The sequence below is a fragment of the Nerophis ophidion genome, linkage group LG02 (genome assembly GCF_033978795.1).
Source record: "Nerophis ophidion isolate RoL-2023_Sa linkage group LG02, RoL_Noph_v1.0, whole genome shotgun sequence".
In the NCBI taxonomy this organism is placed as follows: Eukaryota; Metazoa; Chordata; class Actinopteri; order Syngnathiformes; family Syngnathidae; genus Nerophis; species Nerophis ophidion.
In genome coordinates, this window is record NC_084612.1 from 37,673,583 (window position 1) to 37,695,058 (window position 21,476).

At 41.2% G+C, this 21,476-nt stretch overlaps 1 protein-coding gene across 1 annotated transcript; it reads left to right on the plus strand.

The window, feature by feature from the left end:
- Window positions 1-17,942, plus strand: tmem9b (TMEM9 domain family, member B). Its single transcript, XM_061883185.1, has 5 exons — window positions 1-226; window positions 436-527; window positions 604-712; window positions 5,004-5,138; window positions 17,067-17,942. Exons 1-5 carry the CDS (start codon window positions 155-157, stop codon window positions 17,220-17,222), a joined length of 564 nt encoding a protein of 187 aa, XP_061739169.1. The 5' UTR covers window positions 1-154; the 3' UTR covers window positions 17,223-17,942.
- The last annotated feature ends 3,534 nt before the right edge of the window (window positions 17,943-21,476 follow it).

Genomic DNA, 21,476 nt, shown 5'->3' on the forward strand with positions numbered 1-21,476 from the left:
CCGTGTGCAGAATTTCGTCGCCATCTTCCGGAAGCCACAAGTCAGCTGCTCAGAGGCTGTTTATTTACCTGATTGCCAGAATCATGGCGCCTGCTCTCGCACGATAAGCGAAACAATTTCTGAAGTATTTTAGTCCACTGTGCATACTTTTAAGATGAAGGCTGTGTTTCTACGTCAGACTTTGCTCTTGGTGGGGGTTGTGCTCCTAAACCAAGTGGCAGCGAAGGTAAGGCTAATAGGCTAATGCTAGTTTGCCTGTCAGCGATGACGACGTACAAACCTTGCATCAAATGTTCTGTTTAAGTGTACATTTGCTAATAAGAAGTATGTTAAAATTGGTGCTGTAACCATATTAAGAATATCCAACCCGTCACGTTGTACATTCAACGGTTACATTGCAACCATTTGTCACTTTTTCTCTGAATCTTTCTTCAGAATTCCGAAGACATTCGTTGTAAATGCATCTGTCCGCCATACAGAGACATCGAGGGACAGATCTACAAGCAGAATGTGTCGCTCAAAGACTGGTATGGCCAGTGTTTGTTTGCTCACCATGGAAGAATGCACTTGATTACATAAGTGTTTCGATTTTTTCTATGTCAGCAACTGTCTCCATGTTGTGGAGCCAATGCCAGTTGATGGAAACGATGTGGAGGCCTACTGTTTACGTTGCGAGTGTAAATATGAAGAGAGGAGCTCAGGCACTATTAAGGTATGTTGCATGCAAGATCTGCAAATGACAGTATGGGAGTTGTAAGGCTGAACCATTGAACCACTTTACTTTGTCACGGGTATGATATTCCTGACACAAGTGCACATTAATTATGGTGTTTCTCAAATAGTGGGCTCTAGAGCAGTGGTTCTCAACCTTTTTTTTAGTTATGTACCCCCTGTGAAATTTTTTTTAATTTGAGTACCCCCTAATCAGAGCAAAGCATTTTTGGTTGAAAAAAAAGAGACAAAGAAGTAAAATACAGCACTATGTCATCAGTTTCTGATTTATTAAGTTGTATAACAGTGTAAAATATTGCTCATTTGTAGTGGTCTATCTTGAACTATTTGGAAAAAAGATATAAAAATTACTGAAAACTTGTTGAAAAATAAACAAGTGATTAAATCATAAATAAAGATTTCTACACATAGAAGTAATCATCAACTTAAAGTGCCCTCTTTGGGGATTGTAATAGAGATCCATCTGGATTCATGAACTTAATTCTAAACATTTCTTCACAAAAAAAGAAATCTTTAACATCAATATTTATGGAACATGTCCACAAAAAATCTAGCTGTCAACACTGAATATTGCATTGTTGCATTTCCTTTTTCACAGTTTATGAACTTACATTCATATTTTGTTGAAGTATTATTCAATAAATATATTTATAAAGGATTTTTGAATTGTTGCTATTTTTGGAATATTTTTAAAAAATCTCCCGTACCCCTTGGCGTACCTTCAAGTACCCCCAGGGGTACGCGTACCCCCATTTGAGAACCACTGCTCTAGAGCAGTGTTTTTCAACCTTTCTTGAGCCAAGGCACATTTTTGTCTATTAGAAAAATCTGGAGGGACGCCGCCAGCAGAAATCATTAAGAAATAGGGCTTGGTGATATATCGATATACTCGATATATCGCGGGTTTGTCTCTTGCAATATAGAAAATGACTATATCGTGATATTCGACTATATGTTCTCACACAGTTGCTTTTAGCTGCGGGCATTACACTGCATGCGTTTCCCACTCTTTGTCTCTCCTTCTCACAGAGACATAAACAAGCGCACCTTCATATAGGTCTGGGCGATATGGCCATTTTTTATGTCTCGATATTTTTAGGCCATATCGCGATACACAATATATATCTCGATATTTTGCCTTAGCCTTGAATTAACACTTGAAACATATAATCACAGCAGTATGATGGTTCTATGTGTCTACATTAAAACATTCTTCTTCATACTGCATTAATATATGCTGATTTTAAACTTTCATGCAGAGAAGGAAATCACAACTAAGTCAATTGACCAAAAGTGTATTTATTAAACAGTTATTAAGCAGTATCAGTATGTGGAATTATGGAATGGATTAAGTAAAGAAGTTAAACATTGTACTGATATGATCCAGTTTAAGAGGCTGTTCAAATTAATAGTGCTTACAAAGTACAAAGAAGAATTATGAGAAAATCTTTCAACCTTATTGAAAATAAGATATTCTTCATCTCAGTATGTTAATAATAACTGAATTAATTAATTACATATTACAAAACTGTTGTATTACTCATTCACGGATGTCATTTTACTATAAAAGAGGTCAGTGGATGAATGTATATAATTGTAGACGCTCTGACGTGGGAAAGGGGTAGGATTAAATAAGCTTTGCTTTTCCTACTCCTTTTCAGACATGATGCGATGTGAAATGATGTGGGATTGTTTGATGTTTTATGTTGTAAGTGTGTTCATGTTCATGTTCGAAATAAACTAAGAACGAAAGAAAGAAAGCAGTGGCACAAACATTCATATCATTTCAAAACAGAAAGTGCAAGATTGTCAGAGACATGTTAAAAAAAGCTATTAGTGCACTTTTGTGCATGATGTTACACAATATATTTCAATAAGTGTCACATAAAAATGAGCTGCATATCAAATAGTATATGTCCTACGGTGTTGATGTGCAAATAGTTGCTTTGGCATTTTGTGGGTGTAGCACCCAACGGCGATGTTGACATGCAGTTTCAAGCACTCTTCATTCTCTAGCGGGGGGCTTTTCAAATGATGCTACAAATTAGCAGTGCTGCTACTTTTGGGAGGAACGCTTCTGCCGTATAAATGTTCAACATATTCCTGCTTGAAGCCAAACCATTGCCAGACAATACACCCCGTGCTGTTTTTCTTGGGAATTAATTCTTCCTTCATTTGTTACCAGATTCACACCTCCTTTCTCTCGTATTACCACTCGCAACACACCGTTAGCATCACAGCTAATGTTACCATGTCGCTGTGAGAAGGAGAGACATGAAAGAGAAAGAAACGCATGCAATTTAATGCCCAAAGCTAAAAGCAACTGCGTTAGAATGTATACTTGAATGCAGCTCATTTTTATTTGACAATATCTTATGTGACATCATGCACAAAATTGCACTCTTTTTGTTTCAAGCTATTGTAGTGGCGTTCTGTACAAAAAGTGCAATTTAATTTAGTATTGTTTTGATATGTCATCTTAGTGACAACATGCACAATAGTGCACTCATAGCTTGTTTTAAAATGTCTCTGACAATCTTGCACTTTCTGTTTTGAAATGACATGTATGTTTGTGCCACTGGTTAATAACTGTTTAATAGATACAGTTTTGCTAAATTGACTTAGTTGTGATTTCCCTTTCTGCATGAAAGTATAAAATGAGCATATAAAATAATGCAGTATGAACAAGAATGTTTTAATGTTGACACATAGAATCATCATACTGCTGTGATTATATGCATCAAGTGTTCATTCAAGGCGAAGGCAAAATATCGCGATATATATATCGTGTATCGTGACATGGCCCAAAAATATTGAGATATTAATAAAAGGCCATAAAGCTGGGCGATATATATCGCCCAGCCCTATTAAGTAATAAAACTCAGTAGACAATAAAATGTCATTGTCGCAATTGTTGGATATGAATTTAAACCACAACCAACTATGCATCACTATAGCTCTTGTCTCAGAGTAGGTGTACTGTCACGACCTGTCACATCACGACGTTACTTATTTTGAGTTATTTAGTTGTGCTTTCGTGCATAGTGTTTTAGTTCTGGTCTGGTGCTCCTGTTTTAGTGGCTTTTCCTTTTTTTTTCTTTTTTTTGCTGTTGCAGTTTCATGTCTGCCTTTGAGCGATATTCACCGCACCTGCTTTGTTTTAGCAATCAAGAAAATTTAAGTAGTTGCTATCTTTTTTTGTATGGACATTACTGATTGTCATGTCATGTACGGATGTACTTTGTGGACGCCTTCTCTGCTCCACACGCTGTAAGTCTTTGCTGTCATTCAGCATTCTGTTTTTGTTTAATTTGTCACCAGTTCAGTTTTAGTTTCATTCTGCATAGCCATCCCTAAGCTTTATTGCCTTTTTTAGGGAAACTCACCTTTTGTTTATTTTTGGTTTAAGCATTAGATACCTTTTTACCTGCACACTGCCTTCCACTGTCGTCCGCTGTGGTCTGCATATTGTGATCACGACAAACCATCGTCGTCTCACGCGACTTGTTCCCTACATCTACACAGCAATTAGCTACCAGCTTCCACCTACTGATATTGAGGAGAATAACATGGTTACTCTGCCGAGCTCTGGACAGCACCGACATTCAACAACGGTAAATTCTTTGCGGATTATAATTACTGGTTTGCAAAAAATATTTTTAACCCAAATAGGTGAAACTACATAATCTCAGAGGTGGGTGGGAGGGGGTGTATGGGACATGAAAAATGAATACCAATCAAAGCCAACATTTCCTCTGTTTTGTGCAGAATGTTTTACAAAGTTTACTTTTAACTGTGACAAATATATACACTGATTTATTTATTGAATCTGTTTTTTTACACTATTAATAGTAAGTTAAGAAAAAATTTACTTTAAGCAAGTACAAACATCCCCTTTAAATGCTTTGGGAATTTGTTTTTGCATTGAAACCCTGTTTATTGTAGCAAATCAATTTGTCATATATTAAATAATAAAACCAGATCAGTCAATAGTTTAAATTGTAATGATTATTTATTTGATCCCTCATCCTGTTTTTAACATTTAATCAACTAAGTCATTTTCAACTAATAATTTTAAATGATTCACTATTTGAATATGTTTGCATGGAAATATTTTTTTTTGCATATGACTGTATTTAAGAAATACTGCACATTTTTCAGTTAAATCTCTGTGCCCAAATGATACAATGTTTCCATACTTCCTTGAATACACATCCCATGGAATGTTTCCAGGAATGTGCCAGGAATAATCCTGTTATTCCCTGTTTTAGGTCACCATCATAATTTACCTGTCTATTTTGGGGCTGCTGCTTCTCTACATGGTCTACTTGACTCTTTTGGAGCCCATTTTGAAGAGACGACTGTTTGGACACTCACAGCTCATCCAAAGTGACGATGATGTCGGGGTATGTGACGTTGCCTTTATAAAACTTGATTTCAGGAAGAACATTAAGAAACCTGCATGCATACAAACATGCATATAAATTCCTGAGCTTGTAACAGTGAAACAGATGAGGTAAAAAGACCACGTCTACTAGAAGTTTGGGATGTCACCATGGTTGCTACTTTTTATTTAACACAGCGCTAGTATGCCTAATCCACAATCACTAAACTCGACAAAAAAGTAAAGCCATATGATTTATGTAACCGTGGACAGTCACATAATAGGACAATAAAACTGAATCCGCTGATTAACGCAAAATAGTATCAGGGAAATTGACATAAATGTAAGTGAAATGTTGTCATTGTGAGCAGAAGGAGCATTTGTTTGGGAGAATATTGTGTCAAGTACCTCCCATTCATCTCCGACACACTCAGACGCCTTGCCCTAAACTAAACAATGTGGAGACGGTCACTTAAAAAAGCGGCTAAACTACAAAGCTAAAGCTAACAGGAACAATCCGTACACCCACAACATATCTCATCTGCTAGTGTTTTCGTGAACGACATCTTCGATGTAAAATTGATGTGCAAACAGATCAGCGGTTGCATCTTGAAGGCGCTTTTTTCTTAACAACCTGAAGTGAGTCGCCTCTTTACTCGTCAAGCTGAGAACACCAGCATAGCACACTTCCCCACATCACAATAATAGCGTGATGTGCGTGCGGGCTGACGAAATAACAAAATTTAAGTTTTGAAAAAAGTACCGCACACATGCATCATGATGTACTTAAAGCACTTTTTGATACATTTACAAAATGATTATGCTTTTTCCTAAAACACTGGTTACAGTTGTCGGAAAATGTATTGCACCAAACAATGTGAGGATTTTTGCATTTAATTTACAAATATACAATTTTACAAATTTACAATTTGATTTGACACAAAAAGCACAGACTCTGTGTTGGTAAAATAAGTGTAAAAGGTAAAAACAATTAAAAAAAACACGCAAAAACTTAATTATATTATTTTTTATATTGCTATTTTTATTTTAACTTATTGTTATTGCTTTTATTTTACTTGTGATTTATTTGTTACTAAATTATATCAGTTTTTAAAAAACTTTTGTTGAATTTTGGTGTTACAATATATACTCATGTTTTTAAATTAATTAATTATCGTGTACTTAATCGTGATTACAGTATCAGTCAAAATAATAGTGATTATTATTTTTGCCATAATCATCCAGCACTAATATTAATTGGAAACCATCACTCCAAAAGAAGCAAGAAATTATCTATTTGAATAGTTATCTCTCTGGTTGCATTAAATACAGTATGATGATCTATTGAAAAGCGTAATTCAATCAATCAATCAATCAATGTTTACTTATATAGCCCTAAATCACTAGTGTCTCAAAGGGCTGCACAAACCACCACGACATCCTCGGTAGGCCCACATAAGGGCAAGGAAAACTCACACCCAGTGGGACATCGGTGACAATAATGACCCAGTGGGACGTCGGTGACAATGATGACTATGAGAACCTTAGAGAGGAGGAAAGCAATGGATGTCGAGCGGGTCTAACATGATACTGTGAAAGTTCAATCCACAATGGATCCAACACAGTCGCGAGAGTCCAGTCCAAAGCGGATCCAACACAGCAGCGAGAGTCCCGTTCACAGCGGAGCCAGCAGGAAACCATCCCAAGCGGAGGCGGATCAGCATCGCAGAGATGTCCCCAGCCGATACACAGGCAAGCAGTACATGGCCACCGGATCGGACCGGACCTCCTCCACAAGGGAGAGTGGGACATAGAAGAAAAAGAAAAGAAACGGCAGATCAACTGGTCTAAAAAGGGAGTCTATTTAAAGGCTAGAGTATACAAATGAGTTTTAAGGTGAGACTTAAATCCTTCTACTGAGGTGGCATCTCGAACTGTTACTGGGAGGGCATTCCAGAGTACTGGAGCCCGAACGGAAAACGCTCTATAGCCCGCAGACTTTTTTTGGGCTTTGGGAATCACTAACAAGCCGGAGTCCTTTGAACGCAGATTTCTTGCCGGGACATATGGTGCAATACAATCGGCAAGATAGGATGGAGCTAGACCGTGTAGTATTTTATACGTAAGTAGTAAAACCTTAAAGTCACATCTTAAGTGCACAGGAAGCCAGTGCAGGTGAGCCAGTATAGGCGTAATGTGATCAAACTTTCTTGTTCTTGTCAAAAGTCTAGCAGCCGCATTTTGTACCAACTGTAATCTTTTAATGCTAGACATGGGGAGACCCGAAAATAATACGTTACAGTAGTCGAGGCGAGACGTAACAAACGCATGGATAATGATCTCAGCGTCTTTAGTGGACAGAATGGAGCGAATTTTAGCGATATTACGGAGATGAAAGAAGGCCGTTTTAGTAACGCTTTTAATGTGTGCCTCAAAGGAGAGAGTTGGGTCGAAGATAATACCCAGATTCTTTACCGTGTCGCCTTGTTTAATTGTTTGGTTGTCAAATGTTAGAGTTGTATTATTAAATAGAGTTCGGTGTCTAGCAGGACCGATAATCAGCATTTCCGTTTTTTTGGCGTTGAGTTGCAAAAAGTTAGCGGACATCCATTGTTTGATTTCATTAAGACACGCCTCCAGCTGACTACAATCCGGCGTGTTGGTCAGCTTTAGGGGCATGTAGAGTTGGGTGTCATCAGCATAACAGTGAAAGCTAACACCGTATTTGCGTATGATGTCACCTAGCGGCAGCATGTAGATGCTGAAGAGTGCAGGGCCAAGGACCGAACCCTGGGGAACTCCACACGTTACCTTAACGTAGTCCGAGGTCACATTGTTATGGGAGACACACTGCATCCTATCAGTAAGATAAGAGTTAAACCAAGACAGGGCTAAGTCTGACATACCAATTCGTGTATTGATACGTTCTAATAAAATATTATGATCGACGGTATCGAAAGCAGCGCTAAGATCGAGGAGCAGCAACATAGATGACGCATCAGAATCCATCGTTAGCAATAGATCATTAGTCATTTTTGCGAGGGCTTTCTCCGTGGAGTGATTTGCCCTGAAACCGGATTGAAAGGTTTCACATAGATTGTTAGACGCTAAGTGTTCATTTAACTGCTCCGCAACAATTTTTCAAGGATTTTTGAAATAAAGGGAAGGTGAGACACCGGTCGGTAGTTTACCATGTGGTCAGGATCGAGGTTAGGTCTTTTAAGAAGAGGATGAATAACCGCTTTTTTGAATGCTAGGGGAACAGTGCCCGAGGAGAGTGATAAGTTTATAATATTTAGCACTGATGGACCTAATAATACAAGGGGCTCCTTGATCAGTTTCCCAGGAAGAGGGTCAAGTAAACATGTTGTCTGTTTTATTCCATTTACACGTTGTAACAATTCCTCTAATGTTATTTCCTCAAAACGAGAGAAACTATTTTGGAGGGCAGTATCCGCCGTATATACCATCGTATCAGTGTTAATAGAACCCCGTTGTAGTTGGGACGCATTGTCTTTAATCTCCTTTCTAATGACTTCAATTTTCTTACTAAAGAATTGCATAAAGTCATCAGCTGAGTGGGTTGAGCTACTGGAAGGGGTCCCTTGTTGGGTTAGCGATGCTACCGTACTAAACAAAAATTTAAGATCGTTTTTATTACGGTGGATGAGATTTGAGTAATATTTAGCTTTAGCTAAGGTAAGCATGCGTTTATAAGTTATTAAACCATCACTCCATGCTTGATGGTGCACCTCAAGTTTAGTCGTGCGCCATTTGCGTTCCAGCTTTCTACATAATAATTTCTGAGCTCTAGTTTCTTCTGTAAACCACGGGGTGCGCTTTTTTGGAGCCTTTTTTAACTTTAGCGGTGCTATGTTATCAATGGTTTCGCGCAGGGCGTCGTTAAAGTTGTTAGTGAGGTTATCAATAGAGCCCACATACTTTGGGAATGGTGCCATTACCGAGGGCAGTAGGTCAGCAAGAGTTGTCGTTGTGGCTATATTAATGTTACGGCTGCTATAGCAGTTATTATTATTAGTTTGACGAACATGCGTCTGAACCTCGAATTTTATAAGGTAATGATCGGACAATACTTTAGTATACGGGAGTATCGTAACTTTGGAAACGGTGATACCCCTGACAAGCACTAGGTCTATCGTATTACCGTTGCGATGCGTGGGTTCATTTATTATTTGTGTGAGACCACAGCTATCAATTACAGTCTGGAGCGCTACACACGGTGGGTCCAATGGGGTATTCATATGGATATTAAAGTCCCCCATTATGATTATATTATCGGCGTGTCACTAGATCAGCAACGAACTCTGAGAATTCATTGATAAAGTCCGAATAGGGCCCTGGGGGGCGGTAGATAACAGCCAGGTGTAGAGGCAGCGGTGTGACAGACCTCATAGTAAGCACCTCAAACGATTTATATTTATTATTTATGTTAGGACTAAGGTTAAAGTTTTCGTTGTATATTAGTGCGACCCCCCCACCCCTTTTAAGCGGACGGGCAATATGCGCATGTGTAAAGTTAGGAGGACATGCCTCATTTAGCGGAAAAAAGTCGTTTGGTTTAAGCCAGGTTTCGCTGAGACCAATGACGTTAAGATTGTTGTCTCTGATAATATCATTAACTAACAACGTTTTGGGAGACAATGATCTTATGTTTAAAAAACCTATATTATAGGTAGTGGGCTGTTTCAGGGAATTTTTGATCAAATTATCCGTAGTAGCAATATTAATAATGTTGTGTTTATTATGCCCAGTGCATTTAGTATAGTTACGACCATATCTAGGAATTGATACGACAGGAATTTTCCGATTGTTTGTTGTTTTGATAAACTGCACGCATCATGGTTAGCCACCTCAGTAACGGGGATTTTCCGATTGTTTGTTTGTTGCTTTGATAAACTGCACGCATCATGGTTAGCCACCTCAGTAACGGGGATTTTCCGATTGTTTGTTTGTTGCTTTGATAAACTGCACGCATCATAGTTAGCCACCACGGTAGAACACATGTCCAACTCTGAAACACTCAAAGCAGAAAAAACTTGTTCTAATTTAACTGACTCCTTACCCAGACCAGTAGGCTTGCATCTTTCATTTAAATCCGTCTTCAGGATGGAGGGAAGTGGTGTTCTGTGGGGATTAGCCTTCTGCTTTGTTTTTAGCCCCGCTCGACATCCGCGTTTCCGATCACACCGCTGGCGTCTGCTCCGTAGACGGCCCCCGCTGCTACTAGACTCCCCTGCTTCACAGGCCGCTGGATGTAGCCGCCGACGTATTCCCATGCTAGTTAGCAAGTCTAGCACGCAAGCGTCATTCAGTCCAAAACGGCCCGATATGTCCACATCCAGAAGTGTCTGGCGGTCGTACGTGATCACGGAGTGACCACGATGTGAGCCAGCCATAAAGTTTGTAGAATTGTCCGGTATTTCTGCCAAATGTTCCATCTTTAGCAGCAGCTCCGCAATGTTGCAGCCCGTACGGGCGCCGCCATCTTGGAACTCAATTGTTGAGTTCAGGCTGCTGTGGTCGTTGTGCTGTCATACACACATTAATTATTTAGTCTGAGCGGGTCAATGCAAACATGGCAAACATATCTTCACAGGCCACATTCTCCTCACACTTGCACAGCTTTACTCTGAATACTCTGGTTTCCTCTCTGTTCTAAACATGCATGCTAGGCTAACTGGATTTTGTACATTTTCTATATGTGTTAGTGTGCAGGTTAGTCCAGCCAGGGTGTACCTCACGTTTTATTCATACTCAGCTGGGATAGGCCTCAGCTCACATGGTAAACCAGGAGTGACCATTTGCAACACACATGCTGTAGCTGTTTTTTAAAATGTTTCCCTTGATGGAACATGTCTTGACACCCCTGTGGAAGACAATGTATGTTGATGAATAATTCAGAAAACACAAACTGATAAATGACATAGGCTCATAACATACAACTCAAGATATTACAACCCTTCTGTTTGTGATGATTATGGCTTACAGTTTATGGAAACCTCAAATTAAAAATTTCTGAAAATTTGCGGTTTTCAAAAACTGTAAGCCATGAACCTCCAACTTATAGTAACATGCACCTGGGGATAGGTTGATTGGCAAAACTAAATTGGCCCTAGTGTGTGAATGTTCTCTGTCTATCTGTGTTGGCCCTGCGATGAGGTGACGACTTGTCCAGGGTCTACACCACCTTCCGCCCGATTGTAGCTGAGATAGGCTCCAGCGACCCCGAAAACGATAAGCGGTAGGAAATGGATGGATGGATGAAGGGCATGTATCTCACTTGGCACCCAATTAATTTATATCACGTAGTTTTACATCTGAAGTTGAATTACTGACATGAATGAACTTTTGCACAATATTCACATTTTTTGTAGTTTCTCTTGTAAATAATAGACACATTATTTGGACAAAGACTAGGCAAACAGAATGCTAAAACATGAACATGGTTTTCTTCATTTCAGCAACAGTTCTTAGCCACGGTGGAGCTGACACTATGATTGGTCTAATATTGACAATTCTATCATTATTATTTTTTATTAGATATGACATTACCTAGCCCTTTCAAAAATAATCTTGTCATGAAGCTCAACGTAATAAGGACCAATCTGAAAGTATTGCCTTCTTCTTTGGAGTCACCATCTGTGACTTTGGTCGCTGATAGTCCAACATGGAATCCTTTAAATGATCACCATATTAATTATATAATTAGTAGGGGTGTGGGAAAAAATAAAATTCGAATACGAATCGCGATTCTCACGTTGTGCGATTCAGAATCAATTCTCATTTTAAAAAAATCTATTTTTTTTTCTCCCAATTTTTATTTATTTATGTATTTATTTTTTTAATCAATCGAACAAAACAATACACAGCAATACCATAACAATGCAATCCCAGTCCAAAACCAAACACGACACAGAACAAATCAAGTAGTGAAACAAAAATGATTATCAACAACAGTATCAATATTAGTTATAATTTCAGCATAGCAGTGATTAAAAATCCCTCATTGACATTATCATTAGACATTTGTAAAAAATTAAAAAAAAGAACAATAGTGTCACAGTGGCTTACACTTGCATCGCATCTCATAAGCTTGACAACACACTGTGTCCAATGTTTTCACAAAGATAAAATAAGTCATATTTTTGGTTCGTTTAATAGTTAAAACAAATTTACATTATTGCAATCAGTTGATAAAACATTGTTCTTTACAATTCTAAAAGCTTTTTAAAAAAAATCTACTACTCTGTTAGCATGTCAGCAGACTGGGGTAGATCCTGCTGAAATCCTATGTATTAATTGAATACATAGGAATTCAGCGACGGTCCACAACTGTATGTGGCAAAATGCAGCTCCACACTGCTGTCCCTTCAACAGATCACTGGCACCAGGTGGATTATTAATTTCTTTTATTACAGTGTCCTGCAAAACAGTGCAAATTGTGAGACTGTGAGTTCACTTGGGTCACGGGATTCTCACTCTGGAAGGCTTTACAGTTCTGATGTTTGACATAATAAACCACAGTTTCATTGTACAAACATGTTACATTTGGGTGTGATCGTATAGTGTTTAAACCAAATCTTCATACTAATTATCATATTAATTTCTCCATTGTTTTCACATGTACTGACATTGGTGTACTCAAATTTACAATAATCATTTTTTTATATGCAAAATACACAGTAAATTTACTGACACTACATTTTACAGGATGTCCCTAAACACACCTCGCATCCAAAATGGCTGCTTTAAACCATGCGGTTGATAAACCAGGCTGTGGCCTCGCCAAGCTACTATTAGCATCATAACAATAGGTGAGGACAACTATGTGAACAACCAAACAATCACAGTGGCATGAAATATAATACTACCTGCAAAACAGTGCAAATTGTGGGACTGTGAGTCCACTTGGGTCACAGGATTCTCTAAATAACATGTCAACAATCACCAATTAGTTTACACAGTAAAAGTGTGTTATTGTCTTCAAAATATCACTCTAGGATACAGTTTTGGTCAATACCAATTAGCGAACCTTTTTATGTGTACGATACAAAGTACTAATCAAAATATAAACAAGTCAATATTCACTAATTAGTAATCAATCCCGGACAATACAAAACTGTATCTCACCACTCTGAATACACTCCTCTCTGAGCTGCCATTTTACCGTGGTAGAGGAGTTTGCGTGTCCCAATGATCCTAGGAGCTATGTTGTCCGGGGGCTTCTATGCCCCCTGGTAGGGTCTCCCAAGACAAACAGGTCCTAGGTGAGGGATCAGACAAAGAGCAGCTCGAAGACAGATCTGTTGTTATACAACAGAGACTCAGTTTTCCCTCGCCCGAGCACAGGTCACCGGGGCCCCCCTCTGGAGCCAGGCCCGGAGTTGGGGCACGATGGCGAGCGCCTGGTGGCCGGGCCTGTTCCCATGGGGCCCGACCGGGCACAGCCCGAAGAGGCAACGTGGGTCACCCCTCCAAAGGGCTTACCACCGATAGCAGGGGCCATGGAGGTCAGGTGCGTTGTGAGCTGGGTGGTGGCCGAAGGCAGGGCACTTGGCGGTCCGATCCTCGGCTACATAATCTAGCTCTTGGGACGTGGAACGTCACCTCACTGGGGGTGAAGGAGCTTGAGCTAGTGAGCGAGGTAGAGAAGTTCTGACTGGCTCTGGAACCAGTTCTCTCGATAAGGACTGGACTCTCTTCCACTCTGGCGTTGCACGCAGTTATAGGCGACGTGCTGGAGTAGCAATTCTTGTTCCCCCCCGGCTCAAAGCCTGTAGGTTGGAGTTCAACCCAGTGGACGAGAGGGTAGCCTCCCTCCGCCTTCGGGTGGGGGGACGGGTCCTGACTGTTATTTGTGCTTACGCACCAAACAGCAGTTCAGAGTACCCACCGTTTTTGGATACACTCGAGGGAGTACTGGAAAGTGCTCCCCTGGGTGAGTCCCTTGTCCTACTGGGGGACTTCAACACTCATGTTGGCAACGACAGTGAAACCTGGAGAGGCGTAATTGGAAAGAACGGCCGCCCGGATCTGAACTCGAGTGGTGTTTTGTTATTGGACTTTTGTGCTCATCACAGATTGTCCATAACAAACACCATTGTTCAAACATAAGGGTGTCCATATGTGCACTTGGCACCAGGACACCCTAGACCGCAGTTCCATGATCGACTTTGTAGTTGTGTCATCGGATTTGCGGCCTCATGTTTTGGACACTCGGGTGAAGAGAGGGGCGGAGCTTTCTACCGATCATCACCTGGTGGTGAGTTGGCTGCGATGGTGGGGGAGGATGCCGGACAGACCTGGCAGGCCCAAACACATTTTGAGGGTCTGCTGGGAACGTCTGGCAGAGTCTCCTGTCAGAGAGAGTTTCAATTCCCACCTCCAGAAGAACTTTGAACATGTCACGAGGGAGGTGCTGGACATTGCGTCTGAGTGGACCATGTTCCGCACCTCTATTGTCGAGGCGGCTGATTTGAGCTGTGGCCGTAAGGTAGTTGGTGCCTGTCGTGGCGGTAAGCCTAGAACTCGTTGGTGGGCACCAGTGGTGAGGGATGCCGTCAAGCTGAAGAAGGAGTCCTATCGGGTTCTTTTGGCTCATAAGACTCCGGAGGCAGTGGACAGGTACCGACAAGCCAAGCGGTGTGCAACGTCAGCTGTCGCGTAGGCAAAAACTCGGACATGGGATGAGTTCGGGGAAGCCATGGAAAATGACTTCTGGACGGCTTCCAAGCAATTCTGGACCACCATCCGGCGCCTCAGGAAGGGGAAGCAGTGCACTGTCAACACCGTGTATGGTGCGGATGGTGTTCTGCTGACCTCGACTGCGGATTTTGTAGATCGGTGGAAGGAATACTTCGAAGACCTCCTCAATCCCACCCACACGTCTTCCTATGAGGAAGCAGTGCCTGTAGAATCTGTGGTCGGCTCTCTTATTTCTGGGGCTGAGGCAGTTAAAAAGCTCCTCGATGGCAAGGCCACGGGGGTGGATGAGATTCGCCCGGTGTTCCTTAAGGCTCTGGATGCTGTGGGGCTGTCTTGGTTGACAAGATTCTGCAGCATCGCGTGGACATCGGGGGCGGTACCTCTGGATTGGCAGACCGGGGTGTTGGTCCTTCTCTTTACGAAGGGGGACCGGAGGGTGTGTTCCAACTATCGTGGGATCACACTCCTCAGCCTTCCCGATAGTCGAACCTCGGATTCAGGAGGAACAGTGTGGTTTTCGTCCTGGTCGTGGAATTGTGGACCAGCTCTATACTCTCGGCAGGGTCCTTGAGGGTGCATGGGAGTTTGTCCAACCAGTCTACATATGCTTTGTGGACTTGAAGGCATTCGACCGTGTCCCTCGGGAAGTCCTGTGGGGAGTGCTCAGAGAGTATGGGTTACCGGACTGTCTGATTGTGGCGGTCCGGTCCCTGTACGATCAGTGTCAGAGCTTGGTCCGCATTGCCGGCAGTCAGTCGGACATGTTTCCAGTGAGGGTTGGACTCCGCCAAGGCTGTCCTATGTCACCGATTCTGTTCATAACTTTTATGGACAGAATTTCTATGCGCAGTTGAGGGGTTCCGGTTTGGTGACCTCCGGATTAGGTCTCTGCTTTTTGCAGATGATGTGGTCCTGATGGCTTCATCTGGCCGGGATCTTCAGCTCTCACTGGATCGGTTCACAGCCGAGTGTGAAGCGACCGGAATGAGAATCAGCACCTCCAAGTCCGAGTCCATGGTTCTCGCCCGGAAAAGGGTGGAATGCCATCTCCGGGTTGGGGAGGAGACCCTGCCCCTAGTGGAGGAGTTCAAGTACCTAGGAGTCTTGTTCACGAGTGAGGGAAGAGTGGATCGTGAGATCGACAGGCGGATCGGTGCGGCGTCTTCAGTAATGCGGACGCTGTATCGATCCGTTGTGGTGAAGAAGGAGCTGAGCCGGAAGGCAAAGCTCTCAATTTACTGGTCGATCTACGTTCCCATTCTCACCTATGGTCATGAGCCTTGGGTCATGACCGGAAAAGATCACGGGTACAAGCGGCCGAAATGAGTTTCCTCCGCCGGGTGGCGGGGCTCTCCCTTAGATATCGGGTGAGAAGTTCTGCCATCCAGGAGGAGTTCAAAGTAAAGCCGCTGCTCCTCCACATTGAGAGAAGCCAGATGAGGTGGTTCAGGCATCTGGTAAGGATGCCACCCACCCGAACGCCTCCCTAGGGAGGTGTTTAGGGCACGTCCAACCGGTAGGAGGCCACGGGGAAGACCCAGGACACGTTGAGAAGACTATGTCTCCCGGCTGGCCTGGGAACGCCTCGGAATACTCCGGGGAGAGCTGGACGAAGTGGCTGGGGAGAGGAAAGTCTGGACTTCCCTGCTTAGGCTGCTGCCCCCGCGACCCAACCTCGGATAAGTGGAAGAAGATGGATGGATGGATGGATGGATGAATACAGAATCGTTTTGAATCGGAAAAATATCGTTTTTGAATCGAGAATTGCGTTGAATCGAAAAAATCGATTTATAATCGAATCGCGACCCCAAGAATCGATATTGAATCGAATCGTGGGACACCCAAAGATTCGCAGCCCTAATAATTAGCATATCAATTAATGGATGACAGTGGCAGAAACATTTCACTGCAGGTGTGATCTAAAATGAGAAGAGTTCTTACAAGTATGTGCAGCATGCTTTTATGAATCCGATTTTTTTACGTACATTTTAAGGGCGTGTTTTTGCAGTGTTTTACGTTGGAATCCACTCACACTTATAAATGAGGCCCCTGAACTTCGACATCTACTAACTCAATGTGTGCATGCAGTTTAATACCTTGCCTAGGATGTTACATACAGTGTATGACCGTTTTTTACTGTAGAAAGCCATTTTAAAAACATGCTCCTCTTAATGATTCTTTCAGAACATTTCAGTTTATTCTTCTTTCTCGTCTGGGTTTTCAGGACCAGCAGCCTTTTGCAAATGCTCACAACGTCCTGTCTCGTTCACACTCTCGACCAAACATGCTGAACAAAGTGGAACACGCCCAGCAGCGCTGGAGGAGGCAGGTCCAGGAACAGAGAAAGTCGGTGTTTGACCGCCATGTTGTTCTCAGTTAAAGTTGGAGAGGACAACAAATGGAACCACACACACACTGTGACAGAACCTGTGACTTTATCATTTACTCTTTCTCATTTCTGTTTCTTTTAATGTAAAGCAGAAGTTGATCAAAACGGACAGCACAAGAGATTATGATGATTATTTTTTTCAGTTATAACACTGTGTCCAATGATGTCTTTCCATGAAGCAGAATGAATGAAAACTCCTAGTCTCAAGGAAATATATCAGGAAAATGTTAATAAATGGCAGATAAAACCCTGCTAAACTGGATCCCACTCGTATTTAACACAGTAATTATTATTCATCTAAAATCATTTTTACATTTCCCTGTGTGATAGCTATTGTGTTCAAATTCATATGAATGACAATTTCATTGACCTCAGCATAGGTGCATATTTTTGTTGAGCACACTGTTGTTTGTACTATTTGTCCATTTTCTGGTGACTTTTGAAACATGTTCTTACCTTTGTCACCCACTTGAGCATAGAGAGGAAAGAAAGTTCATCGGAGACAACTTGTGAGAGAAAATGTGTGTTTGTCTAACTTTTGTTATCAAGGTCCCAAATAACTTTTGTTGTTGAACACTAATCCTCCATCACTGGAACACTGTAGTTAATGAAGTGACTGTTTGAAGGAGGCCCGTTAAAGTGGTCACAAAAAGCATTGTATGTGTGCTACCTTTTTGACTTTGGAATAAATTGATGTAATGTTTGTGATTATTTGTGCCTTTGCTGCTTATTTATTAACAGACTTGAACCTTGAGAAACCTTCCCTCCAGGTGCTGTCTGTACAGAAGCCTCCAGTCACATCTGTAAGTCATTTTTATTTTGAGAATTCCCCTCTGTGCACCTCCACAATAGATTGGAGACAAAAAAATATTGATTTAAAACCATGTTTTTTTTTCCACATGTCAAAGTAACTACCCTACCTTATAAATCAGATGACTTTTATACACATTTTTCGATGGATGCCACAAAATTCCTCATTCTGGGTGCTCTGCTGGTCTTTGACTGCAATTTTGTGGGACTTTGATGCAGGCTGGTTTAGGGTGAGGTCAGGTGACCAAGAATATTCAATTTGTTTGCCTTGAAAAGTCGTCTGTTTGCTTTGGCTGCATGTTTTGGGCCATCATGCTCCTTATACTATGAAACAGTGTTTAATTTCCAAGGCCTATTTCATTTTATTTGTTTTAAGTTTTGCCACATTTGACTAGGCTGACCATATTCTGAAATCCCAAAAACGACACATATATGCGTGCCACGGCCGGGACTAGGTGAACATTTGCCAATGATACTTGAACTTGCTTTATAAATAGTATATTTATTTAAATAAACCATTATTTCTCCTGTGTTGACAGCAGTGTTGGCGCTAGGAATTTTCAAAATGGGGTGTCAGGGATCCCATCAAGTCATAAAAATGGGGTCCCACAGTAAATTTTTGGGGTCCCACTTTTTTGTAAGGGTTTTGCAAACAAATGATAATCGTATGCATTGTCTTGTTATATCTCACATTCAATACTGTTTTGGAAAAAAGTTCTTACAAAAAAGTTACTTCATTCATTAAAAAAAAATAATTAAAAAAAGAAGACAAATTTGTATGCATATGTAAATATATTCAGTTATAAACATTCATTCACTTTCTTCTTTCCTTCATGGATCTAAACTTGAATGATGCTGGCAGTTTTTTCTATGTTTTTATTTAATAGGTTGTAGGTGTATTTATTTCATTATAAAAGTGTAAAAAGTGTTTAGCTTGGGTCATGAAATGATGATAATGGTGTGCCAGGGCATACATACATTTTATATCCCCTAGAGGGGGGTTGCCCACATACGCGGTCATCTCCAAGGTTTCTCATTGTCATTGTCACCGACGTCCCTTTGGGTGTGAGTTTTCCTTGCCCTTATGTGGGCCAACCGAGGATGTCGTAGTGGTTTGTGTTGTGGTTTGTGCAGCCCTTAGGGCTATATAAATAATCATTGATTGATATTTAACGCTTAAATCTCTGTAGTCTACAACAACTTCAGATATATTCCTCATTTCAAAATGTTTTTTTTTTATTGTTGTTTTTTGTTTGTTTTCCGCCCTTTTTTGTCAAACAAAACTATGTTTTTTTTAATGGCAAACACACAAAATATGTAAAATCTTCCACCAAAATTATTTTTGGGAATATTTGATGTGACGTAATAGGGGTTGAGGTGGGGGGGTGTCGGGGTAGCGGGCGGGGGGGGGGGTGGGGGGGGGGGGGGTTGTCTTGTGTAGCGTCCCGGAAGAGTTAGTGTTACAAGGGGTTCTGGGTATTTGTCTGGGTATTTGTTCTGTTGTGTTTATGTTGTGTTACGGTGCAGATGTTCTCCTGAAATGTATTTGTCATTCTTTTTTGGTGTGGGTTGACGGTGTGGCGCATATTTGTAACAGTGTTAAAGTTGTTTATACGGCCACCCTCAGTGTGACCTGTATGGCTGTTGATCAAGTATGCATTGCATTAGCCATCAATACACGACCTGACTCTTGCTCTCTGTGCCCTTCTCTCATTAATTGTTTTATTTTAACCCCTTCTTAAACTTCAAAACTCTGGACATTTGAAGAATTTAAAGGCCTACTGAAATGAGATTTTCTTATTTAAACGGGGATAGCAGGTCCATTCTATGTGTCATACTTGATTATTTTGCGATACTGCCATATTTTTGCTGAAAGGATTTAGTAGAGAACATCCACGATAAAGTTTGCAACTTTCGGTGCTAAGAGAAAAGCCCTGCCTTTACCGGAAGTCGCAGACAATGACGTCACAAGTGTGGGGGGCTCCTCACATATTCACATTGATTTTAATGGGAGCCTCCAACAAAAAGTGCTATTCGGACAGAGAAAACGACAATTTCCCCATTAATTTGAGCAAGGATAAAAGATTCGTGTTTGAGGATATTGATAGCGACGGACGAGAAAAAAAAAAACGCGATTGTATTGGGACGGATTCTGATGTTTTAGACACATTTACTAGGATAATTCTGGGAAATCCCTTATCTTTCTATTGTGTTGCTAGTGTTTTAGTGAGTTTATCAGTACCTGATAGTCGCGAGGGTGTCTCCACGGGTGTCTTGACGCGCAGTGTCTTAGGGGAGTCGACGGCAGCTATGGACGGCAAAAGCTCAGGTTTTCTCCGGTAAGAACTGACTTTTTAACCACAATTTTCTCACCGAAACCTGCTGGTTGACATTCGGTAGGGATCCATGTTGGCTTGACCGCGTTCTGAGCCATTGGAAAGTTTCACCTCCAGGAATTTTAAACAAGGAATCACCGTGTGTTTGTGTGGCTAAAGGCTAAAGCTTCCCAACTCCATCTTTCTACTGTGACTTCTCCAATATTAATTGAACAAATTGCAAAATATTCAGCAACACAGATGTCGAAAAAACTGTATAATTATGCCGTTAAAGCAGACGACATTTAGCTGTGTGTGTGCGCAGCGCTCATACTTCCTAAATACCCGTGACGTCTTGCGTACACGTCATCATTACACGACGTTTCGAAGACGAAACTCCCGGGAAATATAAAATTGTAATTTTGTAAACTAAAAAGACTGTATTGGCATGTGTTGCAATGTTAATATTTGATCATTGATATATAAACTATCAGACTGCATGGTGGGTAGTAGTGGGTTTCAATAGGCTTTTAAGAAACCCCGCCCGGACAGCCCCGCAAAAGAGGAGGTGTCCGAGGAAAAAGGACCTAGGTCAGTCTACCTCCAATTAGCCATTATAAAATATGGACAAACACTTTGGAATATGCTTCAACCGCAATGATTTGCTTGTGGTAGCACACAAAGCTTTTAGGCCAGTGTTAGGTGCAACTACAGTATGAGATTCTTTTTTTATCACCTTAATAAGGAGGCTGTTCACTCAACGCAGTCCAAGTCCACGCGGGAAAGCAGTCTTGAACATGTGACAGTTCTGCGGCCACATCTGCATATTTGCTCTAGCAAAAATATGTCGTTTAGTTAGGGAAATATGAACGTCTTTGCTGTTTGCTGCATAACTTGTGATCATCATTTATCACATTTAAGCTGTAAAAAAAGTCATGCATAAACTGTCCATAACGTGCATAGACTATGTTTGCAAGTTTATTTCGCCATGTTGAGCTCCAGCAGCCGCCAATTGGTGTGCAAATGTTTCATCACCCTTCCTTCGCATCTTTCCATGCAAAGAAGTGATCCACACAGCGCTGCGTCACCATTTCCTGTCCTTTTCATTTTTTTTTCTATG